Genomic DNA, 12227 nt, shown 5'->3' on the forward strand with positions numbered 1-12227 from the left:
TCACAGCTCCATAGGCAAGCACCATGGTCTTGTAACAGATGCGAGCTTCAACTGGAAGCCAGTGGAGTGTGCGGAGGAGCGGGATGACGTGAGAGAACTTGGGAAGGTTGAACACCTTCCCAAGTTCTGCTTAGCAGCAGTAGATGTGCTCATATTCTTTATGTTAGTGCAGGGTGAGCTGCACACAGTGGACTTCCTCCTCGGGCACACCGGCTCAGTGCTAACAGTATAAATCTGCTTCTTAGACACATCATTACTGCATACAATAGCTGTAGGATCAGCAGAGGCATTCAGGGCAATTAGAGGGACATAAATTAGGTTCCTTATACGGTGTCTACCGACACCCCTGGTGTAATGTACATTTGCTGAAGCGTTTTGACAACTCTGCGTCACAATGGTAGGGATTAGCTGAGCTGGGCTTGGGTCATTGTGAAAGTAATTGTCTCAACGCAGCCTTATAATGCTGTGAAAGGATCGAGGAACCCAAATGATTTGGGTGGATCCCATCCTTCTTATAAAACGCGTTTTGTTTCCAAAAGGTATCGAAATTGTCAACAAAAGTTACACCCATTGAGCTGCAATAATCACGGAACCAGTTGTGAAGAGCAAGAATCCTGCTAAAGCGTTCAATGCCACTATTCAGAGAGGGCACAGGGCCAGATATGATGTTTTTTTTGTTAGTGTCTAGCAGGGAGTCAATCAGCTCTGTTAAAATCCAGTTTCAACTGTAAAGAGCTGCCCTTCATAATGTCATTAAAACCCACATGGACTAAGATAGAATCGATTTCCGTGTCCTGGCGTAGTATATTCGGGAGCAGCTTAGTAATGTCATTTACTCGAGCTCCGGGATAGGACATTGTTTTTGCACCAGGAATGGTCACATATCTTACCATGGAGCTGGTCAAAATCACGGCTGGCGAGAAGGACGAGGAAATCAACCCACTCCCACGCTTCACAGGATGCAGGCCTCCGACAGATGGAGAAGCCCTGCTCGATCCAGAGCAGGGACGGAAGGTTGCCGACGTCGACTTCGAAATCGTAGGCACTGCGGCCGCAGACACAGGCACCCTCAGCGACGAAGGTGCAGGAAGATCAGGCTCCAGGACGGCGAAACTATTCGTTGTTTGTATCCGCTCCGGGCCTCTCGTTGCGGGAGGTCGCTGTCTTCGGCTTCCACGGATCGTGACATGATACCATCGTTGATTGCCTTTCTCCTCATGCTGTGCTCCTTCGACGGCGCTATCAGATGGGGGAGCTCCGGGCAACACCGGCCAGTCGGATAACGACAAACTACAAGGCGGAGATACATCCAACAAGCGCGAACGCCGTCCAGCCACAGGCGTAGAAAATGTAAACATTCCACTATGCGTTTCCCCCAGTTTCTTATGTAGGCTGGCGACCTACGTGATCAAGGAAGCCTCCTCAAGCCTTTAATCCTCGGCAAGTAAACAATTGCCGCATTGGAACTCCGAGTGATCCAGTTTGTCCTGAAACAAAGCGTAATAGATACAGCGCTGGAACCGTTCATTTAGTTCTCCAGACAAAGAGGGCTCCATTGTAAAACTCATCTGGTACCAACTTCGTTAGCTTGATGGCTAGCAGCTTAGCGTCTCTGTCAAGCAGGCTTCAACCTGTCTCTAAAGCGGGATTCCGGGACAAGAAATCGCGGTCCTAGCTGTTAAAAGCTAACCGCGTCGTGGAATCCACGCAAAAACAAGTTCTGTATTCGTATTTATGAATAGCCTTTTTATTTTAAACAAAAATAACAAACCGAGTGTTTTCCAGTATACAATGTTCAGCTGCGCACTCTGATGACGAAGTGCTTGTCAAGCAAATCAAATGTCACTCATGTATTTCATTCTAGGCTATATTAAGATTCATATCTAAGAGCCCTCTAAACCATGTGCTTATGATCATACTGTATATTTAGACTAATTCAACTGTTGTCGTTTCTGGTTCTTCATCAAATATTTGGCAGCCAACAAATACATATTTTTTTGTTTTCAAATAACTTAACTATTATTTGGTTTTCTGAGAGGTATTCAAAATACTTTCAAATATTATTTGTTTTTCTGAGATCTGAATATCAAAGAAAATAGTTGCCTTTTAGTAGAAACTTAGTATAAACTATATTTGATTACCTTGACTATTTGAAAAGTTGGTATTTTCAAATAAACTATTTTCTGCCCAGGACTGAAACCTTGTAATTAATGTATTGAACTTTTGTATAATGTATGACACTGACTCTTACCATTGCTTGGTAATGTCAAACATCATGATCACACCGTTGCAGTTCTTGTAAACATCTAGGAACTCTGCATCCAAGGCCACCTCGTCAGACTGCAAAAAATCAAACGTTATTTAGATTATTGAACATTAATGAGTCTTATGAGAATGTGACCTTTGTTTACATCTTACTAGCTACTATACAAAAAAACGCCCAGGGGGACTCCTTAGATGACCCAAATAAAGGAGAAGAGATCTAGTGTACTCTTAAACATGATCAACATGTGATAATCACCTCTTGGGGTTCATTCTCCACTTTCAAAGTGTCCCCTCGCTTTTTACCTCTGCCTGTGGAAAAGCAGAATGTCAAGAAGCTGCAATTCAGAACATAAAACTGGACATTACATTGAACTATTGCCTTCAAGTGTAACAATGTGAGAAAGCCATACCATAGAAATAGAATGACTAGAATGGGAATCCCCATTCAAATAAATGATCTAATGTGGTCTGAGGGGCTATTCTCCTTCTAGTGATTATATTTGTATGAGCCATATATACAGAATGATTACACATGGTATTTATTTTAAAACACAAAAACGTGAATCCCTTTATTTCTAGCTTGGATGTTAGCAAAGTGAAACAAATACATTAGTAACAGAAGCAGAAAAGCTCTTATTTATTTATTTATTGGCAAACATACTCAATTCTGTCCTTTCAAAAAGTGAGAGTCAAACCTTTGACTGTAGCTCCAGGTTATTGTACACAAAGTAGTCAGCAAGCAATCAGCCATCGTTTTATTTTAGCCACACTGCAAACTAAGCAACGACCAACCTTCACTGTGTTAGCATTCAGATAACACAGAAGCACAAGAGGGGCAAACACACTGCACACAAGCAAATAACTTCTAACACACAATGACTCTCACCTACACCCTCAGGGAGAGGGTATTTTTGGCCTGAGGCAAGTGCAAGAGAGGAGCAAGAAAAACAACATTAATATACTGAGGATAAATAAATCCACAGACAAAATACTCTTGCAGTAGGACATGGACAATGGGATAATACATGGACACGTCTAATACAGCAGTAGGTAGATATCAATTTAATGACTCATGTGAGTCTCATGCATGCACCCAAAGTAAGGAATCACACTGACCTTTATCCACCACGTCCCACACCTCCACCTTGACCACGTCATCAGTGGCTGAGAGATACAGAGAAACAGTCATCTCAACAGACAAAGCATCCCATACTCAAGCTCTAACCAATAGTATGTGTCCCAAGGCTCTGTGCACTAGGGCTGGGCGAAATGGCCAAAATATCATATCGAAATATATTTTCAGAATTTTGACTGTATTTGATGTTTTTGAATAATAAAACTGCACTTTCACCACACTGTGAAGTTCATAACTTATTTGATCTGTAGCTTAATAAACTGCATGCTTTCCCGAGTCGTAGTGGAAGGACCACACAATATATCATCACGTGACTTCAAGTTTACTTCGATATGATGGTTATTATATCAATATTTGCGCATCAAGGCATCACCACCGCCGTTTCTCCCACAATACATTTTACAGACACAAAAATAGCCCACCTTGTCTAGCGTATTTTGTTTTGTCGACATTTGGAAAGTTTACCGACAAATTCGCTGTTTGCGGTTTCCATTTGCTGTTTCCATCAGGCCTGTCGTGACATTTTTTTATCCGACATGTACTTTACTCGCATAAAAAGGTTGTATGGAAACCTGGTTTATGGACATGTACAGTGCATTCGGAAAGTATTCAGACCCCTTCCATTTTTCCACATTTTGTTACGTTACAGCCTTATTCTAAAATGGATTTTAATACCCCATAATGACAAAGTGATCACAGATTTTTTGAAATATAGCAAATGTATTACAAATAAAAAACAGAAATACAAAAGTATTCAGCCCCTTTGCTATGAGACTTGAAATTGAGCTCAGGTGCATCCTGTATCCATTGATCATCCTTCAGATGTTTCTACAACTTCATTGGAGTCCACCTGTGGTCAAGTCAATTGACTGGACATGATTTAGAAAGGCACACACCTGTCTATTTAAGGTCCCACAGTTGACAGTGCATGTCAGAGCAAAAACCAAGCCATGAGGTCGAAGGAATTGTCTGTAGAGCGCCGAGACAGGATTGTGTCGAGGCACAGATGTGGGGAATGGTAGCAAAAAATGTCTGCAGCATTGAAGGTCCCCAAGAACACAGTGGCCTCTATCATTCTTAAATGGAAGAAGTTTGGCACCATCAAGACTCTCCCTAGAGCTGGCCGCCCGGCCAAACTGAGCAATTGGGGGAGAAGGGACTTGGTCAGGGAGGTGACCAAGAACCCGATGGTCACTCTGACAGAGCTCCAGAGTTCCTCTGTGGAGATGGGAGAACCTTCCAGAAGGACAACCATCTCTGCAGCAATCAGGCTTTTATGGTAGTGGCCAGACGGAAGCCACTCCTCAGAAAAAGGCACATGACAACCCGCTTGGAGTTTGCCAAAAGGCACCTAAAGGACTCAGACCATGAGAAACAAGATTCTCTGGTCTGATGAAATAAGATTGAACTCTTTGGCCTGAATGCCAAGCGTCACGTCTGAAGGAAACCTGGCACCATCCCTATTGTGAAGCATGGTGGTGGCAGCATCATGCTGTGGAGATGTTGTTCAGCGGCAGGGACTGGGAGACTAGTCAGGATTGAGGGAGCAAAGTACAGAGAGATCCTTTATGAAAACCTGCTCCAGAGCGCTCAGGACCTCAGACTGGGGCGAAGGTTCACCTTCCAACAGGACAACAACCCTAAGCACACAGCCAAGACAACACAGGAGTGGCTTCGAGACAAGTCTCTGAATGTCCTTGAGTGGCCCAGCCAGAGTTTGGACATGAACCTGATCGAACATCTCTGGAAAGACCTGAAAATAGCTGTGCAGAGACGCTTCCCATCCAACCTGAGAGCTTGAGAGGATCTGCAGAGAAGAATGGGAGAAACTCCCCAAATACAGGTGTGCCAAGCTTGTAGCGTCATACCCAAGAAGACTCAAGACTGTAATCGCTGCCAAAGGTGCTTCAACAAAGTACTGAGTAAAGGGTCTGAATACTTATGTAAATGTAATATTTCCGTATTTTATTTTTAATACATTTGCTAAAATTTCAAAAAAACTTTTTTTGCTTTGTCTTTATGGGGTATTGTGTGTAGATTGAAGAGGGAACAATTTTTAAAATCAATTTTAGAATAAGGCTGTAACGTAACAAAATGTGGAAAAAGTCAAGGGGTCTGAATACTTTTGGAATGCACTGTATTTTCAATGGATTCCATGGCAGTTTTTACTTTCGCCACAAGGGGCATTTTGCCAATTTCTAGAGAGCGTTTGTCACCAGGGCCCAGTTTTTCTAAAATTATCTGGATTTCAAATGAAGCTCTTGCTAGAAAATTAGCAGTTCTCAACTGTTAGCAGTCTCTTACTGGCAGTAAGAACGGACGATTGACATCATTTTTTAGAGTTTCATCACTCAGTTATTATATTTATATGACATCTAACAAACCAAACACTGAAATACCTTTATGTAAAGTAAAGTAAAAATCCAAACCGTTACGTGCAACAATACCGGTATATAGTCAAATACGGTTCACCACCCAGCCCTACTGTGCACACATATGAAAGCTGCGAAAAGCAAGCTGGACAAAGTGGTTTCTGTACTACAGGAGGAATTCCATCAGTACCCATAGGCATTTTTATTAATCACACTGTCTGAGGAGGGAAACTGTTTGTGGGAATAGGCCTATTGTGGTCTGGATGTACACAAGAGATCCCACTATTGACACAAAACACTTGTAGGCAAAGCTATTGATCTAGCTAACTATGCAAGACTATTTCACAAACCTAGTGGGCTTACCTAGATATTATTTACCTTTATATGTGCCATGTTCAACTGAATTGAATTACAGTTGCAGGAGCAGGAAAATTACATGTCAGAAGTATACATTGACAACATGTTTGCAGAATTACAGATACTGTAGGTTTAGCCTGGGGTGAATAAAAAAAACATTGGACTAAAACATAGATCAAAGTGTGTGTAAAGTGGAGGAGCCCAATTCTCTTACTTTTGTAGTTCCAATGGATGCTGGTCGCCTGGATCTCTTGAGTGGGTATGTAGTCATCCGTGAATTTCTTTCCTTGCAGTCGATGCCATAGAGTGCTCTTGCCAGTATTTCGGTCTCCGCGGATAACTATTTTCACTTCGGAGAAATAACGAAACAAAGTATGACTAGCCTACCTCTAAATATATGTACAATAGCCTATATTCTATAATACATATTGCTATAAGCATAACAAAATATGCATCACTTACTGTTGTATTGTACTCCTTTGGCAAAGCGTCTCTGTAAACTCTGGTTCATGGACTGCATGCCAGCAGGGATGTTCTTGTCCCTCGGCTGGCCTGGTTCAGAACCAACTAACTTCTTCAAAGCTGAAAACATCTTGCCAGGAAGCTGATCTTACTAACCCTGTCAGAAATGTGTGAAATATAGTAGTGTGTTTGACTGAACCAAAATGGTGGGACAGTTTCTAGACTACTGATGCAGATTTAAATGTTATATTGAGTGATGATCTGTTCAACACAAGTAGGCCTAAGCTATGAATATAGCATTTTAAAGTAGTACTGTATTTTGGTACACAGAAGTAGCATTACACCCCATCAGGAAGATGCATTGCCAGGTAGGTAGGCTTGCATATTTCCAGTATATGACTAGATTTTTCTACTAAGAGGATTCCTCAAGGGCAGACAATAGCTTTATCAGTTGTTTCTTCTCTCATGTGGTTTTGGGTTACCATCATCTGCAAGAAAGAAACCACATACAAAATTGAACTACCAGTGTTTCCCTATTTGCATTTAGCAGTGGCACAGCATTTAGCAGTTGTAGTTTTTTCGGGGGGTGGGGGTCCCACCAATTGTCCCCATATTGGGGAATAAGAGATTTGAAAGTCTAGGTTTGAGATAAAATATGTCACAAATTACTGTTACAAAATGATTTTTTTATTTTTAAATGGGGGAAACCTTTGCTGACCTTTTACCTAATGGTGGTGCTCTAAACATGCGCAAATTCCCATTGGAACACAGCCATTTTAAAAGCGCAGGGCTTGTGCAACGTGCCATACCTTTTTCGTCTAACTGGAATGATATACAGTACCAGTCAAAAGTTTGGACACACCTAATCTTTCCAGGGTTTTTCTTTATTTTTACTATTTTCTACATTGTAGAATAATAGTGAAGACATCAAAACTATGAAATAACACATATGGAATCATGTGGTAACCAAAAAAGTGTTAAACAAATCAGAATATAAGGGTGGCTATTTGAAGAATCTCAAATATAAAATATATTTTGATTTGTTCAACACCTTTTTGGTTACTACATGATTCCAAATGTGTTATTTAATGTTTTGATGTCTTCACTATTATTCTACAATGTATTTTTTTTATTTTTATAAAGAAAAACCCTTGAATGAGTAGGTGTGTCCAACCTTTTGACTGATTGTGTACATATGAGGAGAATCCTGAAGTCTACCTATCCATTGATGTAAATATATCCCCTGTCTGAATCCCAGTTCGTCCACAAGATGGCAGTAGGAGATCACATGACGTCTCTTGGCCACTTGAAACCAGTTGCATCTGGTTTGGGTAGTGAGTCACTGTGCCAAAATGGCTGAATGGATTTTCAAGCCTGACATCTTAAAATTACGTTAGTAATCAGGGCTTTCAAGTTATGGAGTTTGTCTTTTTGAAATAAGACACAGACATGTGAAGAAAAATCTAACTTGTTTTCCTATTCCTATTGTAAATGATGAGCTAGCTAAACATAGCATGTATACAAGGTAATGTGGATGGAGAAGTAAATGCATTGCTTTACAATGACTATCAGGGTGTACCCTTTCCATGCACACTAAATGTTTGCACTTTTGGTAACTTGACCTACATTGCACAACCCATGAATATGACCATAGTGCATAATTTATGTAATTTTTTTAAAGCTCATTTCCTGCAATTCTACGTATTTTGACATGGCTTAGGCCTATGACGACGGTGGAAAATACATATTTTTAAACCACAGGTCAGGTGTATTTAGAATGCTTTGAACATTAAATGAACACTCAAAATTCAACGACTTTGTTACTTAAGAGATTTTTGGGGGGATGAAATTTAAAGTATGCAAACATTTTTGGGGTGGTTTGACACTACTCAGACAGTAATGAAATCAGATAGGGAGATGCTAGAAACAGTGGGAAGGTTGGAAGCAGTGATTGATCCCTGTTCTCAGGTGGAAAGTTGTATGTGGCAGGTGCCGGGGAGTGTTACCACTACACCAAGGCTCTGCACAGGAAATACTAATATTAATCAAAATCACCCAACCTTCAAGAAAAATCTAATGAATATCAGTACTCAGGTGGTTTATGCCTACTAGCTGAAGATCCTTGCCATCATCTTACTCTACATTGACAAAATATTATGCGTTTATGAGTTGAGAGTCCCCCTACCATCTCTGCCTAGCATGTGCACAATACTACACTTTTTATTTTCTGATTCATTGTATTTTTGGGGGGACTCACTGGGTACTGTACAGGGCCCAAAACAACCTCAGACATACAGAAGACACCTTCGTCCATTGACTCTTATGTGTAATGTAATGGACTATTTAGATTTTTCAACTGAGCAATAGGGTAACTTACATAACAGTATGTTTTTCTAATATTGTCAGTGTTAACAGTGTAACACTTTTCCTTGGGCATCAGCTGATACAATATATACTGAACCAAAATATAAACGCAACAATTTCAACTATTTTACTGAGTTACAGTTCATATAAGGAAATCAGTCAATTAAAATGAATTAATTATGCCCTAATCTATGGATTTCTCATGACTGGGCAGGGGCGCAGCCATGGTTGGGCCTGGGAGGGTATAGGTCCACCCACTGGGGAGCCAGGCCCAGCCAATCAGAATTATTTTCCCCCCACAAAGGGGCTTTATTACAGAGAGAAATACTCCTCAGTTTCATCAGCTGTCCGGGTGGCTGGTCTCAGACAATCCCGCAGATGAAGAAACCGGATGTGGAACGTGGTCTGCGGTTGTGAGGCCGGTTGGACGTACTGACAAATTCTCTAAAACAACATTGGAGGCTTATGGTAGAGAAATGAACATTAAATTATCTGGCAACAGCTCTGGTGGACATTCCTGCAGTCAGCATTCCAATTGCACGCTCCCTCAAAATTTGAGACATCTGTGGCATTGTGTTCTCTGGCAACAGCTCTGGTGGACATTCCTGCAGTCAGCATGCCAATTGCATGCTCCCTCAAAACTTGAGACATCTGTGGCATTGTGTTGTGTGACAAAACTGCACATTTTAGAGTGGCCTTTTATTGTCCCCAGCACAAGGTACACTTGTGTAATGATCATACTGTTTAATCAGCTTCTTGAAATGCCAGGTGGATGTATTATCTTGGCAAAGGAGAAATGCTCACTAACAGGGACGTAAACAGAGAAATAAGCTTTTGTGCATATGGAACATTTCTGGGATCTTATTACAGCTCATGAAACATGGGACCAACACTTTACGTTTATATTTTTGTTCAGTATAGTAACAGTTAGCTAGCTAGCTAGCTAGCCGGCAGAGTCTGGTGTAACTAGCGTACACGTTAGTTACCTAGTTAGTGTAATGTTGATCTAGCGATCTGATATGCCCTCTGATTAGATGACTTTGTTAACTTGCTAGATAGCTAGCTACCTATTTCATCGACGTTTTGCGATTGCATCTAATAAGGTCACAAGCTTACCGGTACATATGCTGCCATGACTAAAGTATATACTAGCTAGCTTATGGCGTTATTGACGATGCGGCTGGTTAGTTAGCATCACGATAAGGTAGCTTGCAAGCGATAACATTGACAATGTTGAGTGATGTGCTAAAAATACCAACCGGCAATCAAAGGTTTCTTCAATGTAGCAAACGTGACATGGTTATTTCCAAATCCAACTCCTCCTGATGCATGTTGAAGATGCTAACGTTATACACTCTTAGCTGAACAGCTTGCTTCCTGGTGGTAAAATAGATAATTTTGAGGAGATGGGAAACTCCATTGGAGTCATATAAACGCCCATTGTGTACGTTGCCCATGTGTCGTCAATGGGCTGCGCGGTGCATTGTAGGAGATTTTGGGACAAGGAGTTACTTCAAGGAATTAATGGGAGTCAATTGGGTGCCAACTCAAAAAACCAACATTAGCGTGAATTACGTGAACAAGAAGTACAACATTTGAAATATTTTCCTAGATGTGAGATAATTAACTTGTTTTCTGCAATATCGTATAGCTTTGCAATATTGACATTACGTACTTTTGAGGAAAATAGGCAGGGTTCTCGACTCATACCCTGACTTTTAGACGGGATTGCGTGACGCAGCATGATTACGCAAACGCGATTGGTCGAAATTCATTTCCCGCGGGGATTCTTATCTACTCTTCTAATTTCTCTGGTGGTACTTGTTCCCTCAAGCTTCATGTAGTTGATTTTTTTCAGGCTTATCCTAGCGGTTGCTATGGGTAAATACTGTACAAGGGGCAAATAGCTAGCAACTTTACTACACTTTTCATAGGCTTTTGATGGATTTCTTGCGACCACTGAGCTTGAGCTATATATTAAAGGGATAGTTCACCCAAAATACACAAATTCATATTGCTTTCCTTACCGTGTATGCAGTCTATGGACAAGATATGACACAGCAATCCATGCTTTGGCTTAGTTTCCCTGGCTGTTTCCAATTGCTAATGTTTTAGCATTTGTGACACACATCTCATTCAAGTCATGGTACCGATATTAGCGTTTTCGTGCATCATGTTCAAATTATCTATAAGTGACTTTGTTGAGCTTCACAGTCAATTTTAGATACTTTCGGATGATGTGGACATGGTGCGTGAAAATGGCTAATATCAGTACCATGACTTGAATGGGATTTGTGCCACAAATGCTAAGACACTAGCATTGGAAAAAGCATGGAAACAGTGCCAGGGAAATAAAACCAAAGCATGGATTGCTGTCATAACTTCTATATAGTGGTCCTCTGTAGCTCAGCTGGTAGAGCACGGCGCTTGTAACGCCAGGGTAGTGGGTTCGATCCCCGGACCACCCATACACAAAAATGTATGCACGCATGACTGTAAGTCGCTTTGGATAAAAGCGTCTGCTAAATGGCATATTATTATTATTATAGACAGGTTGCCTGACAATGTCACGAAAATGAGGAATGAGTATCGCAGAGGTAGAAGGGCATGGGTTATGATTCTGAACAGTCAGATAGCCAGCAACAATGACTGACATGGGGAATGGTAGGTGGCTTGTTTCAGCTAGTTGTGTGTGGTTCTTGATACATTGTCTTGTTTTGAGGTGTTTTGACTTATACCAGGTATATAGGCAGGTTTCCATTGACCCAGGTTTATTAGACAAAAGCAATGTCGCAAAAAAATAAACATTGCAACATGTGTAATGGAAACGGCAGCTATAGGAGAAATGTTCTAAAGACCAACAACGTTTTTATTTGTTCGACGGGTGGATTTTTCTTTTGCGAATCAATGAAAATATCGTTAATTGTTGCATGTCGCCTTTATATTTTTGTTCAGTGTAGGTTAGGTTATATTCTATAAGAAACAATGGGTACATATCATTAATTTAAAAGTCAAAAAATGGATGTAGCAACTACAGATTGCCCCTTTTAAAGTAATAACAAATAGATGTTACACACATTTTATGTAACTGTGATAAGCCATTCATGTTCTTAGCAGTTATTATATCTCTAAATGTAGAGCCCCAATTAGACAACAATCACCCCATTGGTGCACCAGAACACATGAATGTAGCAAAAATGTTGCTAATTCGGTTTGAGTTCAGTCCATAGACTGTATGGTTCAATCAGCTGTTCATTGCTCTCCTAAAGCGC

General features: G+C 40.8%; 1 protein-coding gene across 3 annotated transcripts in view; it reads right to left on the reverse strand.

Moving 5' to 3' along the window:
- Positions 1 to 10404, reverse strand: part of rabl6b (RAB, member RAS oncogene family-like 6b) — a 29651-nt gene extending 19247 nt beyond the window's left edge. Inside the window, exons 1-7 of one of the 3 annotated variants that reach the window (XM_041901398.1) lie at positions 10215 to 10404; positions 6592 to 6748; positions 6344 to 6478; positions 3382 to 3429; positions 3152 to 3181; positions 2522 to 2574; positions 2252 to 2340 (exon numbers count right to left, since the gene is read on the reverse strand). In XM_041901398.1, the coding sequence (XP_041757332.1) occupies positions 2252 to 2340; positions 2522 to 2574; positions 3152 to 3181; positions 3382 to 3429; positions 6344 to 6478; positions 6592 to 6721 (485 nt within the window). In that variant the 5' untranslated portion in view covers positions 6722 to 6748; positions 10215 to 10404. Of the gene's footprint in view, positions 1 to 2251; positions 2341 to 2521; positions 2575 to 3151; positions 3182 to 3381; positions 3430 to 6343; positions 6479 to 6591; positions 7080 to 10214 lie in introns of all 3 variants that reach the window. The other 2 variants (XM_041901397.1, XM_041901399.1) reach the window with 2 other exon arrangements.
- Positions 10405 to 12227: the final 1823 nt, after the last annotated feature.

The sequence above is a fragment of the Coregonus clupeaformis genome, chromosome 16, assembly GCF_020615455.1.
Source record: "Coregonus clupeaformis isolate EN_2021a chromosome 16, ASM2061545v1, whole genome shotgun sequence".
Classification (NCBI taxonomy): domain Eukaryota; kingdom Metazoa; phylum Chordata; class Actinopteri; order Salmoniformes; family Salmonidae; genus Coregonus; species Coregonus clupeaformis.